The following is a 21,812-nucleotide window of genomic DNA, read 5'->3' as shown; positions in this document are numbered from 1 at the left end:
AAATAAATAAAATTAGAGCTGGGAAGTACCCAAATGAATAAAGAAAAGAAAGAAAACCATGGTATATCAAAGTATTAAACAACAAATTTCTAATTTTCTTAATAACCTTATCCATATGAGTTCTGCAACTTGTTTTATTTTTACAGTTAAAACTCATAAATCATGCTACCACTTTTTATAGGATTCAATTAATCTTGAAGATATTTTTAAGAAATAAATTTATCGCCAAATGGAAAGCTTTGTCGGCAATAAAACAAAGCTTAAAATAAAATGCCCAAAAAACAAAGTATTAAAGTCGGGTAAACTATAAAAATAGTTACATTTATTTGACTCAAATTATATTTTAGTCATTTATGTTTGAAATGTTACGTTTTAGTCACCGTTTTGTTACGAATTGGTCACTCTGCCGTTAAGCTCCGTTACATCCCTAACGACAATTCTACATGGGAGTTCAAATGAGTTTTAAATGCCAACTTAGATGTCCAATTGGGACGAGAATAAGTTTTTAATTAAATAAATTTAATTAATTAAAAATTTTAAATTAATTACACCTTGAATTGAAAAAGAAAAAACGGTTCGTCTCCTTTTTCTTTTAGTTTTCTTTTCCATTTTAATTGAAAAAACTATTATCATCCCAGTTGGACATTCAAGTTGACATTTAAAACCCATTTGGATTGCCACGTAGGATTGCTGGTAGGGAGGTAACAAAACTTAACAATAGAGTTACTACTTCGTAATAAAACGATAATGTAAGTAACTAAAACATAACATCTCAAACATAAATAATTAAAATGTAATGAGGCAAATAAAAGTGAATATTTTTATAGTTTAGTATTAAACTCGTATAATTCCCACCTATACTCCAAACGGTTTTAGAACCATATCAACAACTTTCCATACCCTGAAATATAAAACCCATAATGATTTCAAAAAGAAACCCAGGGAAATAATGGGATCTAAATCACTTTAAACTTGTTCTTTTTTAATACAAAATCGAGATTTTCTCCAACTGTAACTAAACATTGCTAAAAGGACGAAATTTGTAAAGGTTCAGAAAGTTGAGAAACAGTGAAGAAATGAAGAGAAATCCAAAGCTTGACAAGATGGATAAAACTAAAATGTGTATAAAAAAGGAAAAATTCTCATACGTGTCTTATAGAATATAGAAAAAAAAATATGATACTTGTCGCATTAATTTAAATTTTTTTTATAAATGATGTATCAAATAATTACTCAAAAATAAATATTAAATTTAATGAAACCCGGATGAATCGAAAATATTTTATTTCAAAAAAATATATTTATAAAACTATTTGAATAAATGATTATTGGTGGGTGAAATTAGTGATGAAGCTAAAACGAAGTTAATGAAAATGTTAGTGACTGTCGTGTAATTTTTGAAACTTTGTAATTGAAACGAGATTTTAAATAAAGTTTAAGGACTGTTGCTGTAGTTTATCCAAACTAATAATTATAAAATACAAAAAAAAAATAGTTTCTTTTTCTTCTTCTCTCTCCGACCTCATAAAAATTTCATACGCTCCTCCGCTCTCCACTTCCTAAGCCCTTACCCCTCAAAACCCTAACTCTATTCCCTTTCTTACAATTCCGACCCAAAAATCGATCAAAAATCTCGTGCGGGGAAGCCGATAGCCATGAACGTTGCAGGTTCTAGGGACCAAGCCCTTTCTCTGCTCACTGCCGCGCTCAACCACTCTGATTTGGCGGTGAAGCTTTCGTCTCTTAAACAGGCCAAGGACATTATTTCCTCTCTCGATTCTTCTTCGGCCGCCGAACTCTTCCCCTACCTTTCCGACCTCCAGCGTTCTCCTCATAGCCTCGTTAGGGGATTTCTTGTCGAGTGAGTTTCAAACCCTAATTCTTTCCAATTTTGTATGTTTATGTTATTTTATATGCTGCTGCTGTATGCTTAACTTCTTCGCTTCTTAGTTTTGATATTTGTGTGATTAATGAGCTGCATTTTTGGGAAATATTTCGTGTTGCGTTTATAAAATTTACTGATCTATTTCTTTGTATTTGTTCTCTTTTCATATGTTGCTAGGTTCCTAATATTGTAGCTGGACTTTTGTTTTACTTTTCTTTTTTGTTTTTTGTCAACGGTTGGCAGGATAATTGAAGATATTGGATTAAAATCCATAGAGCATTCGACTGTACTTGTACCGGTTTTAGTAACGTTTTTGAGGGATGTTGACTCCAATGTTGTGAAACAAGCCATTGTTAGTGGCATAAATTTCTTCTGCAGTGTTTTGGAAGAACTGACATTACAGGTTAGCTTCTACCTTTTTAAGTAATGATTTAGTTCAAATGTACATGTTTTTTGCTGATTCTTTTCCTATTTGTAAATGATGTTTTATGCCTCCATGTACAACTAGAACGCAGTGCATTTTGAACAAATATGCTTTATAGCATTGAATATTGCTGTTGTCTATTAGTTACTGTTTTCTGATTGAGTGCATATAAGATGTTAATCACTTAACGATGGTGTCTGTGCATTAGTAATTCTGAAAACTCAATTGATTATTTGATCCCTTTGTCTTTTTTTTTTTAAATGTCAAAATATTTGGTTTTCTTACCTATGCATAAAATTTTTCTTGGAAATTATAGTTTCAGCAGCACGGTAAAGTTGATCAGTGGCTTCAAGAACTATGGATGTGGATGGTTAGATTCAAGGAAGGTGTGTTTTCCATTGCATTGCAGGTATGACGTATTTTACTTTGGCTTTCCAAACACTAAGCTTATATGGGTTAAGTTTCAATGCTTGACTATTTGGAACAAGTTAGGTACTGTTTTATAAATTGAAATATTAACTGCTGACAATTCAGTGTTGAAATAATTCTAGGAAAAGTATTTGGTTTGTGGTTGAAAATGTATAATACTAAATAGATTTGGTTGATTTTCCTAAAAAGAAAAATATATCTTTTAATAGTGATTTTACATCTAACAAGAACTACAAAAACGGCTTAAAGGACAATTTAGGTAAAACACATGGCAGTGTAATAGAATGATACTTCAAAAAAAAAATATTGATAGAACAATTAAAGTAGGTTTTAACTACATCTAACGAGAATTACAGAAAACAGCATGGGTATAATTTAGCTAAATTACATGGCAATATAATAAAGTGATACTTCTTTTTGAACATGTTGATAGAACTGTTAAGTAGGTTTTAACTAGTTAACATGTTTGGTGAGTTTTATGTAAAATTTGAGGGATTGGTGCTGTGAATGAATGATGAAACCAAGTTTCCAACTAATTGAAGATTGTTATTGATTTATCAAGCAACACTTGTGTTCTGGCGGCCTTCATTAATTTAATATTATTGGATGAGTCTCTCTCTTTCTCTTCCTTTCTCTCGAAGAAAGACAGTACACAGGTGGACATGAAAAAAAGAGTAGCTTTTGAGTGAGTAGCTTCTTAATGTAACCAAATAACAGTAAGAAACAGTTACTGAGCATTAGGTTTCATTTATGTCCATGTTCACAAGAGAAACTGTGTTAGAAAGCTTTTTATTTCTGTGTAATATGTGATCAATATGACAAAGCATAAGTTTGGGTATTTTTTCCTTAACAATTATCAAATGAGAGTTAAACAAATAATTCAATGTTTTATCTTGAGGTGGTGAAGGATCCTAGAGAAAAGTTGTGTGCTAAAATACATATCCTGAGGCATTCTTTATGCATCTAACAATCAGCAAGAGATGCATAAGGCTCTTAACTTTATTCCTTGGGGGTTCCTGCCCCCCCCCCCCGGCGGGGATTGTTTTGGTGTGGGTCTAAATGTTGTTTTTGTAGTGATATCTGTTTCGTAGTTGTATACATATTTATGTTCATTTGTTTTCCCTAACTTTTGCTACTCTTATAATAAATTATTTAGTTCTGTCTTTTGAGAATTATTTAATTTTATAGTCACTTGATATTTCCAACTTGCTAATCATTTGCAATCGATGTTTCTTTGATTTAAATTTGTAGCCTGGTCCAGTTGGGATAAAGTTGCTGGCTCTGAAATTTTTGGAGATGCAGGTCTTACTTTTTACATCTGACAACGTTAATTCTGAAAAATACATTGAAGGTATTGCATTCCAATTGTTAAGGGCTCCACTAGGACATGATTTGGTTTGCTCATACAGCCATGTTTGGCAGATTGACTTTTTGGGTTAGCGTAGGACTTCCGTTTTGTATGTCATTCATAGTAACTCCATATTTATATATTCTATAGTTACTGGCATCTCTGGAAACTTATTTCTTTTAATGTTTCTCCAGCTACCAGAGGAAGTAGACGGACTTTTAATATATCATGGCTAAGTGGTGGTCATCCTATTTTGGATCCCGTTGCTGTAACATCAGATGCAAACAGGACACTTTATATTTTACTTGACATGTTGCAATCAGCTAGTAGTCTCCCTGGGTCCGTAACAATCACTATTGTCAATTGGTGAGTTTCTTCACCAGTAGTCAGTTGTTTTTATTCTGAACTTATGGTTTTCTACGTTTTATGATCCTTTTTTTTTTTCTGAATTTATGGTTCTTTTTCTTTTCTCCTCTTTCTTGTGTCATTATTTTGGATACTTCCCGTTTCCTAGTGTTTTATAAAATCTGGACATCTAGAGTTTAAAATGGTTAGGGTATTATAAATCTTGTACATAATTGCTAGCACTTTTTTTATTATTTAGTTCCATATAATTAGGACATATAATTGTTTGAGTGGAGATGAAAAAAGTTCTCCCCCCCTGCCCCCCCTTTGATTTTATGGTTGATAAGTATTGGTATCAATTCTCAGTTCAAGAATGTTACAGATTTCCCTTTGCTTTTCCTCTTATGGGAGCTTTATTTGCATCTTCATCTATTTCCTTATTTTATCTTTTTATTCCAAGAAAGAATTATATCCTGTCATAACTGAATATCTCTTAATTTCAAAGCTAGAAGGTGCTGTTGTTTTCTAATGGTACTTTTCTGTATGCAAACTTATCGGTTCCAATGTATTGTCCGTATCTGATAAATGAATATTAAATTTTATAATTTGGGGCTGCACTGTGTTTAGAATTTGTCCTCTGTTTTACCATCTTTAAAACTTTTGGAGAGATTGATGAAGCTTGGTAGCAGGTTGTAGTACAAGTTCAACTGCTTGTTTGTGATACCATTGCAGCGTGCTGTCAAGCTCTCTTTTGAGGAGTTAATGGCCTTGGATACTGGTGCATTGCTTGTTCAGATATTGGGAGTTACAGGGCTAGATAATGTTCACATTAATGTGTACTATGGAGCACCATTGGCCAATGATAGGAATGGTTATGCAATGGAAATAATCATCAGTCAAATCGCGCTGAGAAACTTGGTGATCAAGCATTGCAGTAAATTATTAGGGGGATCCTATTATTATTTGGGATTCTGCTGTATTTTTTTACAGCTGAAAATATGCAAGCTACCTTAAAATGTATTGGTTATTTGACAACAGTTGATGCACATTAAATATTTAATAATCGAAATTCTTTTTAACTGGGGTTTATCCTGCTAATCTGCCATGTTTCGATTTTGTGGATTCCTATATTTTTTATACCTATTTTTGTGATGCTGCATTCCTTACATATTGCTGTGTATGTTGGTTTCTGGTTAAAAAGTTAGACTTATGACTATGTTCTCTGCCGGTTCTTCAGCTCTTAGGATGGTGGCCCAAATGCCTTTTTCTTGTAATTACTTTTCTTGACAGATAATTGATTTGCCATCTTTTGACCCTGTTCTTTGAAATATGTTGTACTGCATGGCTCTGAAGTAGTCTGATGCAAAAGTTGGATGTGATCTTTGATTATTACCAGCATCACTTACTGTTATGTTTCAGCTGGTTTCTTTCTGCATGAAGGCAAGCATTTTCGTTGTGTAATGGTTTTTTCTTGAGGCAAGTGATCCTAAATTATCATCATCGAGTGGTATTTTAAATGTTTGTTTAAACAAACAAGTTACTCAGATTTCTTCTCTTTTGGTTTCAAATGTACACTTTTGAAAAAACACCAGAGGAGACTGCATCATTATAAATTTTGTACCATTATCATCAAAACTTCCTAGTTTCCTCTGAGCTTTTATGTTAGCAACATTTTCTTATATCATTTTGATCACCAACATTGATCATATAGGTCTAAAATGTGTTATGTTTATTAAAACTTACTGAAAGAGGAAGTTTTTTTGGCCAGAAACAAAGACAGCAATTAAGAGTTTTCGGAATGTGGAAGATAATCCCCTATCTTTTACTTGCAAGCATGCTTTTAAAATGGTTCAAAACTTTTGTTTGATGAGATGGTGTACTTCCAGCTTGTTCATTGGTCAACTGCTAATAATATACAATTATTTCGTTGGATGTAAATACTTGTATTGCAAGAACCAACAGCAGTTAGTTTGCAGGATGCACCATCTTTTGAATGTTTAGCTGGTTTGCATACATGGTCAGTGGTTATGCAAGAAATACATTCACTGTTTTGTTTTCTTAAAGGATAGTGATGGAGGAGCATTCCTTACAAGATAGCAGCTTCATTGATATTAAGATCTTAAATGTTTACATTCTGGGATACCTAGCAGCATAGAAAGATGGGTGGTATTGTCTTATATTTTGGATCTGGGACTAAACTGTCCTGAATGATCAAGAATAAACTGACTTTGGAGTGGTCAAAGAAAATCTTGTTTGCAATTTTAAAGCCTTTATTAGTGTAAACGTCATTGCTTATAAGTAGTCAAATATCAAGCTTAAAATGTTAACAAATATCATCTCTGTCAAATTTGTGGGACTGTTCCCTGCATGTATGTACTTGTTCTATAACATTAGGCATGATCACATGAACTTTAAAAATTCAGAAGGCATTTTATTTTCATTTTCATATGGAAATAGTTTTAGAATTTTGAAGGTGATTTGAATCGTGACGAACTTTGAGTAATACTTTTGAAATAAGGTTTCCAGAAGATACTTATTTATGAGATGTCTGTTGGCTGGTCGTTGTATGTGTTGAAGTCTATCGTGTAGTGATTGGATATAAACATGTGTTTTGCTGATTGACATGATGTCTACATGGGCATGGGTTCAGAAGCTAATTATTTTTCGGGGTTTCAATGGTTGCATCCATTGAGGTGCCTTTTCTGATAAATGGAAGAGTAAAACATAAGATTGTCTGTTTTCTTGGCAATACATTTTTTATCTGACTCCTTGGGGCAATAGATGTAAGGGTTGGCTGACTTGCCGATGTTGTGATGCATGACTAGATACCTGCTTTTGTTGCATTGCAGATTAATTTCTTTTTATGAGTTATTTGCATCAGTGTTGCTATTAGAGTATATTGTTTCCCTTACTCCCCTCCCAAATATTACTGTCATCTGCTGGTTTACTTTTAGGGTAACAATGATATTTTTATTTTCCATAATACCTTATGTATGTATATGTTTCTGACCTGACATCATTTAGTTTACTTTTATTTTAGTTAATATATATACCAACTTGGGTGCATATTTATGTAGCTTAAAATGATCATGAAGTTATAGTTCAAGATCTGAAGTTGCTTGAGTCACTGATGTTTTAAATGGCATTCCATTGAAGTATTTCTTTCGGGAAGCGATTTTTACTATTTGGCACATGTAATTAAAAAGTGAATATACATTTAGGTGTAACTTGTTGAATATGTTGGACTAATCTGTATAGCATGATATTAGAAGTCAATCCCTTAGTTATTAAGGGAACATTCATGTTGTATTATTTTTACTGCTGATTAAGGGTTGAGTTGTTTAAGGATTCCTTAATTTCTCACTTTAGGGCTTCTTGAAGTACTTTCTTCCAACATTTTTGGATCATGTTAGGTTCAATTACCTGTAATTAGAGGGAATGCTCCTTTGTTTTTGGATTCATATTCTGTTTGTTCTCCTCGAGTGGGCATTCTCTATCAGTTTGTTAACAAATATAGAGGAGTAAAGAAGACATAAGGAAAAAGCACCTCCCTCCTATCTCGCCCTTTATATATGATGTTCTATTTTGAGCATATGTTGGGCAGACTTTATTCATGGAGTTTTATGTTGGCCTGCTTAGTTAGAGCTTGTTCGATATGAATTATTGGTTGACATCTCTAGATGAGAAGCTTGAATTTAATTCTCTACATGTGCAGAGAAAAAACTGAATGGCTTATTTCTTTTGAATCCATTGTTTTTGGAATTTGTAATTAAAATGGTGTCTTGTGTGGAAGCACTTAGGTTGCTGCATGTTTTTTTGCCGGTAATACCGTTGAGGATGGGTATTGCATTCTTATGCATGTTATTTATTTGTAGTCTGTAACATATGCGTATCTGAGTCCTGCAATAGTTTCAAGAGACCTGGAATTTTGGATTTTGAACTAATTTTGATGAGTCATGAGATATGATCGAGTTCTATGATTTGTTTTATGTTTGAAACCAAAAGTAGTTGAAGACTGGTGGTTTTTGTTTTTACTTTTTATTTATAATATTAACATCTGGTAATTGTTACCTAAGTATTATATGTTGCTCTCTATGCTTTGTCGGTAACAATACCAGAGTCGGACTTTTTGCTTTCCCTGGCTTTCTATGCTTTATCTCTGTCTATTATTCCTGGGTATCCTGCTTAAGAGTTTAGAATTTGTTGCTAAATGGTTCATTGATGACAATTAAAAACTTAAAATAAGATACTAAAGACATGTGTAGCTAGTGATTGAACAGACTTCTATCAATAATGGATGGTTAACCAAGGGCTTTTCTCTTCTTTTCTTTGAAGGTCTTCGCATACTTGTTCTGGAGTTATACTGTGTAGCTTAAGTTTTCTAGTGTGCTTATGGTATGCAATTGCTTTTTTGGTTTCCTTTAGGCTTTGGTTCATCTGATTACATGCTTCTTAAAAGCTCTATCCGTGATAGAGAAAGGGCAGGTACGGAGGTGGGGTGTTTTGGCTAAGTTATGGTTCTATCATAGTGAGGCTCTTCGGAGGAGGGACTCAGAAATATCTTTTAATTGCTCCATTGTGCTACTGTATCCTCGAGATTTGTGTGAAAAGCTAACCTTGATCTGAATTTGTGACTGATTGTGACAACTAACAAGATGTCTCAAAAATTTTTATTTTGTTTAGAAATAGCTTTAGGTCTCAGCTATTGTTTTTTCATTCTTGTAGTTGTTTGGTTGTGTGTATTTTAAATTCTTTTCCCAATGCTAGAGCTATTTTGTTAGTTTTTTTTTAACTAAAGCCCTTTTTTTGTTTGACAGTCTTGCTGCCATAGCAAGGAGGAGACCCCTCCACTATGGCACTGTTCTTTCTGCACTACTCGATTTTAATCCAAACTTTGACACGGTGAGGGAATGCCATAAAGCTAGTATTCAATACTCCTTAAGAACTGCATTTTTGGGATTCCTGAGGTGTACTAATCCAGCTATTGTAGAGGTAACTTCTTTATTATTATTATTATTATTATTATTATAATTTTTGGATAATTCAGATGCCAATTACTGAAGTAAATGATTTTTTTTTATCTAATATGTATACAAATCGGTTGGCTGCTGAATATCAGTGCCTTCTAATACCTTAGATTTTATAATTACCTCTTTATTATCCTCTCCCTAAATGACTTATTGCTATCTTGGTGGAATTATTATTCAAAGGCCAAAAGGTTAATGGATATATGTATCACAAATGCTTTGTTGAGAACTCCTGGTTTGTTAAATATTGAAATGAAACTTCAGCCTGTATGGCCTGTAATTATGACTTTTGGGGGCTATTCAGTGCTCTTGTACCTGACAAGTTGGGTATTATTTTGGCTAACCAGTCTAGGGACAGATTGCTTAGAGCTCTACGAGCAATGAACGCAGGGGATGCTGCTGATCAAGTCATCAGACAGGTTGAGAAGATGATAAAAAATAGTGAGCGGGCTTCAAGGGAAATTCAGTCTGTCAGGGTAATATTTTTATTTTAAAATATATTTTTTAGCAGGTAACAAAAATAATAAGTTTCAGTGATAAAAGTTAGTGCCTGGTAGCCTTTTATGAGTTTCTCATGGTAAATATAATGTGTTTTCAGGATGATCAAGCATCAAGCCAAGCATATGTTTTAGGGGATGTCACAAAGAAAAGATCTATGCCTCAGGATAATGAAGAACCAACACATAATTTTGAGATGGCCTCTAAGCGTATTCGCTCTGGACCCAATTCCCACTCAATGCCACCCACTCAAATAAATAATTCTGGGCAAGATTTTTCTTCTGTCAATGGAGGGTCTCCCAGTTTTCCTCTTTCGGATGATAATTTAACTCCTGTTGAGCAAATGATAGCAATGATTGGTGCTTTACTTGCTGAAGGAGAAAGAGGTGCTGAATCTCTTGAAATTCTTATTTCAAAAATTCATCCTGACCTGCTGGCAGATATTGTCATCACAAATATGAGGCACTTGCCTAAAAGTCCTCCATTAACAAAGGTCGGGACATTGCCTACAATTCAGCAAGCGGTACATGTAAATAGTCGGGCTCAAGTTCTGCCACCTCCTGCTTCAACAAATTCCTTGCACACTCCCGTTTCAACACCACAGTTGCCCTTTACTTCAGCTGCTACAATCAGTTCATCAATATCCGATACAGCTGCAGTCAACAATTTTGCTGCAGATTCTAAACGCGACCCAAGAAGGGTAACTTCCATTTTCTATCATCATATATTGCTTTTCAAAATGTTTCAGCCTTTTCCAGATTTGGGATCTTTATAACTCCTGTTGAGCAAATGGAAGTTAACGCTAACCTTTTCAGGATCCTCGTCGCCTAGATCCACGACGGGCTGCTGTTTCTGTTGGAATGTCATGCTCACCTGTTCTTGAGGGCACTGGTGCTGCAGTGCCTGACTTTGATTGTTCTATTTCTAATAAGCCTCTTTCAGTTCCAGCTGTTGAGAACCCTTCTTTGCGCCCGATGTCTAACATTCAAAGCAATGATAACACAATGGAAGGTCCATCAATTACTAGTGTTGAGCAACCAGCTCCTGAAGGGGATGTTGTGGGTGGTGCGGAAGACATTGTTCACATTCTAGAAGTCAAGACTTCCTCCAATCATGCAGTTTCTCCTTATGTGGTTGATGTAGATTCAACTGAAATGAAGGCAGATGCTGAAATTAAACATGAGACTGAAGAATCATCTTTTCCAGAGTCTGATCAGAATTTCCAGGCTTCTATTACCGTATCTTCTTTAGATGAGACTGGTCAGGATTTACCCATGCCACCTCTATATGTTGAGCTAACTGAGGAGCTGGAAAGAAGTGTGATAAAATCAGCAGTTCAACAGATCGCTGAGTCATACCTGCATCTTCATTGGTCAGATTGTAATGAAATGCGCATGGCGTTACTTGCCCGGCTTGTTGGTCAGGTGACATGCTATATATATATATACACTCTGATTTGTCTATATTCTCTGAATGCCTGCTTCTTTTTCTCTCTCCTGTCTTAATGTTGGACTGTTTGTAATCTTGGAGTTTGTTATCATGCAAAGCTGATTGAATTAAAGAGTAATGCCTTCTTACTATCAGTTCAAAGTTTACAATACATACTGCATACTTAGAATTTTACATGGATGCATAAAGTTCGTCACAAGCGTCACCTGTTAGTTATGTGCCTTAAACCCCTTCTATCACCATCTAAAATTACTTGAGAACAGAGACACCCACCTTTTTTACAGCATTAAGGATTCAAACATTAGTAATAGTGTGCCAGTGGTTCTGTAGAACAGTCTGCTTCAAAGGCTAATAGGCTGATCACGGGTTTATAATATAAGATTTTCTATTATTTTTAAGGCTTAATGCATTATTTGGTACCTGAGTTCGACACTTTTTTCTGTTGTGGTGCTCGTGTTATATTTTTGTCCAATTTGGTACTTGTATTTGACAAAAGCTATACATTTTGGTACCTGAAGATAACATTGTTAACTTTTTAGTGTTTAATTTGGGTTTTAGAGTTGATTTGATGAAAATTCATAATTAGCTAATAATATTAGCAATTAACTTTCATCAAACCAACTCGAAAACCGGAATTAAACCACATCCACTGGACTGTATTTGAAAAATTATTCGCAAAATTAAACAAATTCACAATTAACACTAAATTTATTCTATTTACAAAAACATAAAAAATTCAAACCTAATAATATTAGCAATTAATTTTCATCTAATCAACCCGAAAACTGAATTAAACACTAAAAAGTTAAAACCATTACCTTTGGGTACCAAAATATATAACTTTTGTCAAATATAGGTACTAAATTGTACCAAAAAATAACACTGGTACCACATTAGAAAAAGTGTCAAACTCAGGTACCAAATGATATATTAAGCCTATTTTTAATGAACTTCTGTTGAAGTGCTTTGCAAATATGCTCTGCATTGAGTATTGTACAATGGGCAGGTTTAGGGAAAATCTACATTTTTCTGGGACAAGCTACCTGTGCATTTTATGAATAGGTTTGAGAAAATATGGTTCTGGATAAAATGGGTTTGATTGATCTAGTTATGATGGGAAAAAGGCAGACAGACCCATGTCTTAGTTTTGCGAAACAAATTAGTTTCATGGATCTAAGATCTTCTAAGAAGCTATGGCTTTCCCAAACTGAAAGTCAAGAGTTTACTGTTAAGGCATACCCTGAAGTAATATTCTCTTCCTTTTCTGGATGTGCTAAAATCCTTCTTTTTTTCCCCTTATATACTCTAAGACTTGTCTATTTTCCAAAATGGTCCCATCTCATACAAGTTGTGCTCTTGAAAACCTACTAAAGTTACTTGAATAAATTCTAGAATTATTTTGGATGATTTCACAAATTTCAAACCCTTGGACTAATAGTATTCAATTCTATGTTTTATTAAGTTCCTATGCCTGATGATGTATGCAAAATCACATGTGGTTACATTTCCTTTCAGATTGATGCTGATGATGACATTGTTGTCATGTTGGGAAAACAAATTGTTGTGGATTACCGACAACAAAAGGTACACAAGTTGTGATCTGTTACTTCTTCCTGCTTTTGATTTTTGACACTATTCTTTTTGTTTTGTTCTACCATTTTGAAGTTTTCTTAGTTGGTTCTCTCTCTCACTCTCATGCAGAGAGGCACACACATACTAAGCTGGGTGCTTCTGTTTATCACATGATTTACATTCTGTTTGATCAACTCTATAATTATGCTTTTTGGTGTCTGTGACCCAGTATTTATTTTCTTGGATGATTGATTTTTATTTCTACATCAAAAGAAGCAAGAAAGTTTGCTACAAGCAAACTAAAGTGACTTTTAACGTACATGTTAGGGTGATATACCCACTTAACAAAAATCTGCCTATTTACAACTGTCCTACAAATCCTTGTGCAACCATGGAATCGCAATGTTCTCTTCCTACTAAGCTGTTCTGGTCTGGTGGTTGTGTCTTGTTGAATGTTTGATTGGGACACAATCTTTGTTTTCTACAGTATGGTTGAATTTTGGTCTTTGACTCTTCATTACTTCCATTTGATTGTCTTTCTTGTTTATTTGATCAAGAAGGAAAGTGTGAAACCAATATTCTTGCTTATCCAATTTATTTGCTTGATGGATCTCAGTACCTACTGTACTAGATGTTATCAGTGTTCAGTGTTGACTTTCATGGATCATTGCTTTGACTCAAATATATTAGTTCTAGGATGTTTGTGTTGGTCAGATGAGCTTATGGAGTTCAATCAATCCCAAAACTGTACTACCTTTCTGCTTTTTGCATGTTGAGTCTGCTTTTTCGAACTTTTATAATGTTCTGTTATATTGGTCAGGGTCACGACATTGTATTGCAAGTTCTCTACCATCTATATTCTCTCACAGTTTCAGATTCAGTTGACAACTCTTCATATTCTGCTGTTCTTTATGAAAAATTCCTCCTGGCAGTGGTAAGCTCTTACTTAAGTGAAGCAACTTCGTAATTAATTTTCCCCTAAAAGTAATGGATTTATCTTAGTTGTTTTGCTGCAGTCCAAATCTTTGCTGGACACACTTCCAGCCTCAGACAAGTCATTTAGTAGGCTTCTTGGTGAAGTTCCGTTTCTGCCTGACTCAGCCTTGAAACTTTTAGATGATCTCTGCTCTTCTGATGTGTTTGATGTTACTGGGAAAGAGGTTCGTGACGCTGAGCGTGTGACACAGGGCCTTGGTGTGGTGTGGAGTTTAATTTTGGGACGTCCAAATAATCGGCAAGCCTGCTTAGGTATAGCATTGAAGGTAAGTTGTCCAAGACAATTTTAGTGTTGAATTGTTCGTTGGTCACATGCGGTAATCTGTATTTGTTGAATTCTTGTCTTATAATTCTCCCCTATTTTTGTTGATGTTTAGTTTACCCGTGATAAGGCCATACTTATGTGACAAATATCATTCAGGTTTCCTAGGGTATAATTTTTATCTGAGTGGAGAAGCATCATAGAAAGCTTTTAGTCCCATTCTAGTTATGTTTGCACATTATTCTTTTCTTTTTTTCCCTTTTGCGGGTTTCTTATTTTTGTTACTTGTCTCTGATGGCAGTGTGCTGTTCATTCTCAAGATGACATTCGTGGGAAAGCTATCCGGCTGGTAAGTGAACTTACCCTTTTATAACATCCTGTGTCTGTTATCAACTGTTAAATGTTTTGACTTTCTGTTGCAAAGTTTTGTCTTTTCTCACTTTCCTGTGTTTATATTACACAGGTAGCAAACAAACTTTATCAGCTGAGCTACATTTCAAGGGAAATTGAGCAATTTGCAACAAATATGTTGCTGTCTGCTGTGGATCAGAGAACCGCAGGTGCAGAGTCTTTGAAGTCTGGGTCTATTGATGAAAGAGGCGACAAGGTGGTTAGTATATCTTCTAAAGCCCCTGTTTGTTTGCTTTTCCAAGTTTGTCAAACTTCAATATTTACCTGATGCCTAATATGGATTTGACAACCTGTATGGAGTATTTCTGATATAAGTTAGATTAATATATTTGAGGTTCTGTTTGTTATTTGTATTAGGATTGAACAAAACTCGATTTAACTCGAAAAAATGATTTATTTTTTCAAATTTCGAGTTAATTGAATCGAGTTCTTCGGTTTTTTGAATTAACTTGAATAAGTAATTTGGTTTTTCAAGTTTAAGTCGAGTTGAATTTTACAATAATAAATTGGTGTAAATACTCCTTGGTTCCCTATTAATTTCGAAAATGAGTGAATTGATTCCTTTCCGAAAAAATGAACAAAAGATTTAAAATATTTATGAAAAAAATTTCCCGAAAAAAATTTCCCGAAAAAAAATTAAAAATTAAAAAACTAAAAAATTATATAAGAATATTAAATTATAAAAATTGTAAACTTTTTCCAAAATGGTAAATTTGAGGCCTTAAATAAGTAAATTACCAATCAAGTTGTACCAAATTATCTTGTTTTTCTCTTATTTTGCTTTGAAAGAGTTCTCAAATGTATATGGTCTCAAATTTATCTGCTCTAGCTTGGAATTTAGCCATATTATGGACAAGATTTTAATTTGACATGTTTAATTTTTTTAATTAAACTTGAACAAATTTATTTGACTTAACTCGACTCGAATCTTGTTTCACTTGACTCAATTCAAAAATTTTCAGATTGAGTTAGGATGAGAAGATAAGAATCATCAACTCGACTAATTCAAAATTTTTTCACATGATTCGGTCGAACGTTCACTCCTAATTTGTGTATGCTTGGAAACTGCATTCATTGTATTGTTGTTTTGCTGTCATATTTTATTTTGTGAGTTCTCTTGCATCCTTGCCCTGAGAACCTGAGCCATTTTCAGCATGTATCACCTTTTGTCAGTCTAGACTCTTGTACAAGTAGTTATCAGCCTGCATTTCAGCATGTCAATTCATAAAAGTGTAGACTGTTGCCATTCTTCAGGTTGGAAGCGGGGACACATCTACTAGTAGCTCTCTACTTTCAGAGCTCCGAACTTCTGGAATTGACTCCTCCAATACGGAATCAACAAGTAATAGTGCTTCAGTAGTGTCATTTCCTGAAGCCCAAAGACTCATTTCTCTGTTTTTTGCCTTATGCACTAAGGTTTGCTTCTGTTGGCTGCTCTTTCCATCTTTTTATTTGTATTTGTGGTGTTTCTGAGTACTAATCATTTTTTTCTTCAGAAGCCTAGTCTTCTTCAACTCTCATTTGATATTTATGGGGGAGCGCCAAAAATTGTAAAGCAGGTATGTCTTGTTTGTTTCTGACTCTGTTTGTTCATCGTTTAATTATTACGAACAGATTAGACTTGTCTGCTTGTCCTTGTAACTTGTTTTCTGGTGTATGGGAGGTTGATGTGACTTCACTGGAATATTGCATAATATATAACTTTTCATCTGTTCCAGTGATAGTAATAGAGTAATAGCATTTGTTTCCTGGAAACCACACAAGTTCTAGAGTGATTTAGTTTTAATAATTTACCTAGCCTGTGAATGCCTAAAGCCACTTTTGTCCGACATTTATAATGTCAGGTCTTTCCAAAGCTGGCTGCAGTTAGGTTGATTTGAAAGTTAGAATTCGATCTTCATGCATGTGTCATACAAGTATAAAAATTAATGTTTTGTAGGTAAGATCAACATATAAAACTAAAAGGTGGTTTTTTCTCATTCAAAGTAAACCACGGATTTTGATCGTTCTGTTATCTATTAAGTGTTTTGATTAGGTTGGCTCTTTGGTTTTGAGTCAAGGCTAAGTTTAATTTAGGTCAAGCTATGATTAAGTTCAATCTTGTTTGTGGCCCTTGGCTGATGCATGTTTTACCTCCTTGTTAAACATAAGCGCAACTGAGTAAAATTGCACGCTGCAGTATGGAATTCTCTGTTTTTCAAGTGTGTAACTATGGAAATTTGTGAGTGTCAGCAATTGCCTCTGCATTGGAAGTGCAAACCATAGATACTTGTTAATCCATATGTGCATTTACATTAGAAAACTTGAGAGATTCTGCCAGATGCTGTCTAGATTGGCCACTTTCTCTTTTTAAACCTTCATGGATATAGGATCCTTTCTTGACTTGGGAACTTAGATAATTGGACTTTCATTTCCACAATTGTTGTTACTTTATATAATCATAAATGTATCTGTTAGTAGTACCTTCATTTGTACAATTTATTTGTCGTGGATGCAGGCTTTTCATCGCCATATACCTATTGTAATAAGAGCCTTAGGTCAGTCTGATTCTCAGTTGCTTCAAATAATATCCGACCCACCCCCAGGAAGTGAAAATCTTTTGACACTGGTAGGCTCTATTTCCATTTCCATTTTGAAAATATGTTTCAGAACTGGAACTCATTTCTTCTGTTTATTCTTGAATGGCACTGATAGTGGTTCTGTTTTCTGTCAAGGTGCTGCAAATACTGACCCAAGAGACAACTCCTTCTCCTGATTTAGTTGCCACTGTGAAGCATTTATATGAGACTAAGCTGAAGGTTTCTTTTTCAATATTCAAAGCTATGGTTTCCGCCTCTTACATTCCTTTGATTTATGTTTCTTGTCTTATGAACCATCATGACTGTTTACTTGCAGGATGCTACCATCCTTATTCCAATGTTATGTTCACTTTCCAAGAATGAGGTTTGTTCTGAATTTCTTTTTTGTTCAATAACTTAGCATGACCATGTGCTTTCATTGCATTTTAAAAAAATAAACTTACGGTGAATTATTTGTGGTGTTGATTTGATTTCATATGCTCAGCTAAATAACATAAAGTTGAAAATGTGGCATTAATCAGGGTATAACTGTCAACTGTTTTCAGGTGTTACCTATTTTCCCTCGGCTTGTTGACCTTCCACTGGAAAAGTTCCAGCTTGCGCTTGCTCACGTATTGCAGGTACATGTGAAATTTATTTCTTTTTCTAATGAAAGCAAAAGAGCTAGTAAAAGTAGCCTAATTTTCTTAGAGTTAAAATGTTGATTCTTAGATAGACATTTCAATTCAAAATTTTTTTTCTTTGATTCTTGGTTCTTACAGGGTTCAGCTCACACTGGTCCTGCCTTGACTCCTGCTGAAGTGTTGGTAGCCATCCATGACATTGTTCCTGATAAAGGTGGTCCTCCACTGAAAAAGGTGAGGTGTTTATATAACTGAATCTTATGGCTTTGTTAATCAAAGAAACTTATTCCATCCTGTTTTACCCGCTCTATTGATGTTATAGTATACTCCATGTTTTCACAAGGAGATTAATTTAATACTTAACCAGATAGGATGTAGGCGAACTTTGAACCACCTTTTTCTTTTTGCTAAGAATACTTTGGACCTTTACATTCTGTAAAGCAATGTTCGTTTTGAGAAGTTCATAGATGGTCATACTTTCTTCTGCGTTGTTCCTGTAGCTGATATTTTTTTGTGCTTTATAAAATTTATCCAGATAACAGATGCTTGCTCAGCTTGTTTTGAGCAGCGCACGGTTTTCACTCAGCAGGTCTTAGCAAAGGCCTTGAATCAGATGGTATGTTAAGCACTATTTTATCTAGGGTTAATGCTGTTCTTTTATTCCCATAGTAACGTTTTCCTTATCAATTCAGGTTGATCAGATCCCTCTTCCGTTACTTTTCATGAGAACAGTTATTCAGGCAATTGATGCTTTTCCTACCCTGGTAAGTTTTAATTTTATTCAATTTGTTTTTCGATGTTTTTGCAAGTTTGACCTTCTGGGTCTGACCGAAAACCACATTGTAATGTTGTTGTCATTTGTTTATCTTATCATTTGTAACAAACTTCTGGCTGACTCTACAAAACTGAGAATGACTGCACGATCAAGTTATTTATGTTGATTTAGTTAGCATATCTTTTCATTTCTTATTCCTATGTGTTAAGATTTAAGGGTTTGTTATAAGAGTTCTTTTTTACATCACCGGCCATTGGCAAATGTTAATATGTGCTTGGATTTGGCTATGGGCATGAATTAAATCACAGAATAACACAAAGATCGATCCAATGATTTTCTTAGCCGTATTTTCTGTTGTATCCAGGTTGATTTTGTCATGGAAATCCTATCCAAACTTGTGAGTAAACAGGTCAGTGACTCGAACCTATCTAATGAAGAACTTTCCCATGTACCCTTTTGGACGAACTGGTTAACCTTAGTTTTTAATTGGCATGCCAGGCGGAAAACTGATAATGCTATTTCTGTTTGTTGAGTGTAGATCTGGAGAATGCCGAAATTGTGGGTTGGATTCTTGAAGTGTGTGGTTCAGACACAACCTCATTCCTTTCCTGTTTTATTACAGGTAAAAATAGAATCTGCTTCAGATCAACTCCCCTTCTCTCTAGTGCATACGAAAGAACTTGTGGCTTTTCGGTAATAATGTTTGGATTTACACCTTTTCGTTTTTGGTGATTGCAGTTGCCTCCGCCACAGCTTGAAAGTACACTGAATAAATATGGTAGTCTCAGAAGTTCCCTTGCTGCTTACGCAAGCCAGCCAACTATAAAAGGTTCACTGCCTAGGTATAGTTCTCTGGATTCTGATCGAGAGCCTTCCCTGTGCTGATGGAAAAAGAAGAAAAGAAAATATTGGCTGCTATTCTTTTTGATTCAAGATCTTTAGTTCAATTACTGTTAATTCAGCGTCGTGAACAAAATGCTAGGGTCAATTTTAAAACAAATTTGCAAGCATTTCAAAGTTTGAGGCTTTTATTGAAGTCCATTTGTTTAGCATAGTTCAAGTCCATATATGCCTTTTTATGCTGGTTTGCTGTGGTGATTTATAAGTGCTAATAAATACATCTTGGCAGAGCAACGCTTGCGGTTCTCGGTCTTGCGAATGAGTCGCATATGCAGCAGCAGCAACCACATATGTCAAATTTGCATTCTTCGGACACTTCTTCAGTTCAGGGGGCAACATCAACATAAGAATTCAAAGACGGTTGTAACGCTTGTAGAAATTGAGCAGCAGGTGGATGCCAAGAGTGTCACCATGCAAGGGATTTGGTACAGTTGAGGGGGGATCGAAAGAATGAAGGTTGCATGTGAATCGAGTATGAGAAGGTGGTGGTGAAATAAGTAAATGTAGAAGGGGTGAGCAATGAAGAGGATGGGTCGGTTCCCTCCAGATTGTACCATAACACCACCATAATTGCCTTCACAATTTTCCCCTTTGAGAGTAGCTTTAAATTTTTTGGCATATGTAAATTTAATGTGTATTATTATTATTATATGTAACAAGGGTTCCCTTGTTTTGCCCTAGGGATCCACACTATTTCAATGTGGACTTTAAAGGGAAATGAAAATTGAATGTTAGCCTCAGAATGCTTCAAATGTCCGTTTCTTAATCTCTCCAAATTAATAAAATTTTACTCACTCGCTACGTATATTTTACAAATTAATACATTAATTTTCCCTTTCATGCATTATATGAAACATATTCAATCACCACCGGCAATTCCCCTGGAGTTTGTCCCATTAATCAATGGTCGGTTTATTAGGGTAGCAGACTAATTGATTAATGCACTGATTCTAGAGCTCTTTGGGTATAGGTTTTACGAGCAAAGTATGGGGTAATTGATGGAATATCAGAAAATTTATCCTGTAGTAGAAGTTCCTTATTGTGGAGGTCCCTGACTAAGGTTTGGCCTCTCATACGGGAGAATTTGTTTTGGTCAGTGGGGGATGGGCGAATGGGCGAACCATGGATTCTTAATGTAGGGTCTCTTGTTAATTTGATTCCCAATCATTCTAGTCTTGATCTTGATTTGGATTATTTGTTTTTAGTGATATGGTTTGGAACCTTGAGTTATTTCGGCTTTGGGTTCTTGAGACAGTCATACGGAAGATTATATAATTTGGGGAGGCTCAACGAGGTTCTTTTTCTATTAAAAATGCTTATGTTAAGGTAGGTTCTTAGAAATCGAAGGAAGATATTTGGAAGATCCCTTGGAATTTCAAAGGTCCACAAACAGTACGATTTTTTATTTGGCTTATTCTTAAGCATGGACTTCTCACTAATGAAGAAAGAGTTCGTCGGGGTTTGGGGTAGAGTTCGGTTTGTGGAGTTTGTGGCCATATTTCCGAAGATGTGTTACATGCTTTAAGAGATTGTCCGGCAATGAGAGATATTTGGAATCTTTTAATCCCCACTGATCGGCTTACTAGGTTCTATTCTAGTAACATCTAGGAATGGATTGCTTCCAACTTGCTTAATCAATATGATATTTGCTTCAGGGAGGTTAGCTGGAAATGTCTTTTTGGGACTATCATCTGGCGTATCTGGAAGAACCGTAACCTTGTTATTTTTTAAGGTGTACCACGGAGCAGTTTTGATATTATCAGAGCCTCGTATAATTGAGCCAAGCATGTTTTGAAGATCGATCAGAGCCAATTGAATACGGGGAGGATTATGAGATCCTGCTCCAATTGCCTGAAGGTTGGGTTTCTTTAAATACAAATGATTCCATTAAGTTTGAGGACGACTCTATAGCAGCAGGAGGGGTTGTGAGAAATCGAAATGGGGAGTGGATCATTGGTTATAATGAGTTTTTGGGAAGTTGCTCAGTGTTTGAGGTTGAACTGTGGAGCATATTGGATGGTCTTAATCTATTAATTGATCGTGGTTTGGATAACATCATGATTCATTCCGATAATATTGAAGTGGTGGTGGTCATTCAAGAGAGTTCTACAGAAGGTTTCAATACAACTCTGGTTAGGAGGATTCTTCGATTATTGTCTCAGACTTCACACTGGAATATTTATTATATACTCAAAAGAATCATAAAGCTGATAGCCTTGCCAAGTTGACTCACTCGGGAAAGCAAGGACTTCGAATGTTTGGAAAAATCCCGTTTGGGGAGTTAGGCTA

The 21,812-nt window shown here is 34.9% G+C and overlaps 1 protein-coding gene across 2 annotated transcripts; it reads left to right on the top strand.

Moving 5' to 3' along the window:
• The first annotated feature begins 1,457 nt into the window (after window positions 1-1,457).
• LOC107922126 (uncharacterized) lies at window positions 1,458-20,317 on the top strand. 2 transcript variants are annotated; one of them, XM_016851977.2, is made up of 27 exons: window positions 1,458-1,861; window positions 2,129-2,288; window positions 2,626-2,718; window positions 3,990-4,089; window positions 4,281-4,452; window positions 9,249-9,423; window positions 9,806-9,934; window positions 10,057-10,656; window positions 10,772-11,380; window positions 12,921-12,989; window positions 13,798-13,911; window positions 13,994-14,239; window positions 14,537-14,584; window positions 14,699-14,845; window positions 15,901-16,062; window positions 16,143-16,205; window positions 17,144-17,254; window positions 17,361-17,444; window positions 17,542-17,589; window positions 17,771-17,845; window positions 17,987-18,082; window positions 18,384-18,464; window positions 18,541-18,612; window positions 18,988-19,032; window positions 19,162-19,245; window positions 19,362-19,465; window positions 19,753-20,317. In XM_016851977.2, the coding sequence occupies exons 1-27, from the start codon at window positions 1,656-1,658 to the stop codon at window positions 19,868-19,870; spliced, it is 4,011 nt and encodes a 1,336-aa protein (XP_016707466.2). In that variant the 5' UTR covers window positions 1,458-1,655; the 3' UTR covers window positions 19,871-20,317. The 2 variants fall into 2 exon arrangements, with proteins under 2 accessions (XP_016707466.2, XP_016707467.2); XM_016851978.2 differs by having other exon boundaries at window positions 1,508-1,861; window positions 14,699-14,842.
• The last annotated feature ends 1,495 nt before the right edge of the window (window positions 20,318-21,812 follow it).

The sequence above is a fragment of the Gossypium hirsutum genome, chromosome D01 (genome assembly GCF_007990345.1).
Source record: "Gossypium hirsutum isolate 1008001.06 chromosome D01, Gossypium_hirsutum_v2.1, whole genome shotgun sequence".
Lineage (NCBI taxonomy): Eukaryota > Viridiplantae > Streptophyta > Magnoliopsida > Malvales > Malvaceae > Gossypium > Gossypium hirsutum.
Note: the sequence above shows the minus strand (reverse complement) of the source record. Positions and strands in the feature narration are given on the sequence as shown.

What these genes read in the sequence shown, in the direction of transcription:
- LOC107922126 (XM_016851977.2), top strand. Translation starts at nt 1,656, where the DNA reads ATGAACGTTGCAGGTTCTAGGGACCAAGCCCTTTCTCTGCTCACTGCC. An exon ending in TGGAAGAACTGACATTACAG is followed by an intron (nt 2,289 to 2,625) that starts GTTAGCTTCTAC and finishes TGGAAATTATAG; the next exon opens with TTTCAGCAGCACGGTAAAGT. An exon ending in CCAAACTTGTGAGTAAACAG is followed by an intron (nt 19,033 to 19,161) that starts GTCAGTGACTCG and finishes TGTTGAGTGTAG; the next exon opens with ATCTGGAGAATGCCGAAATT.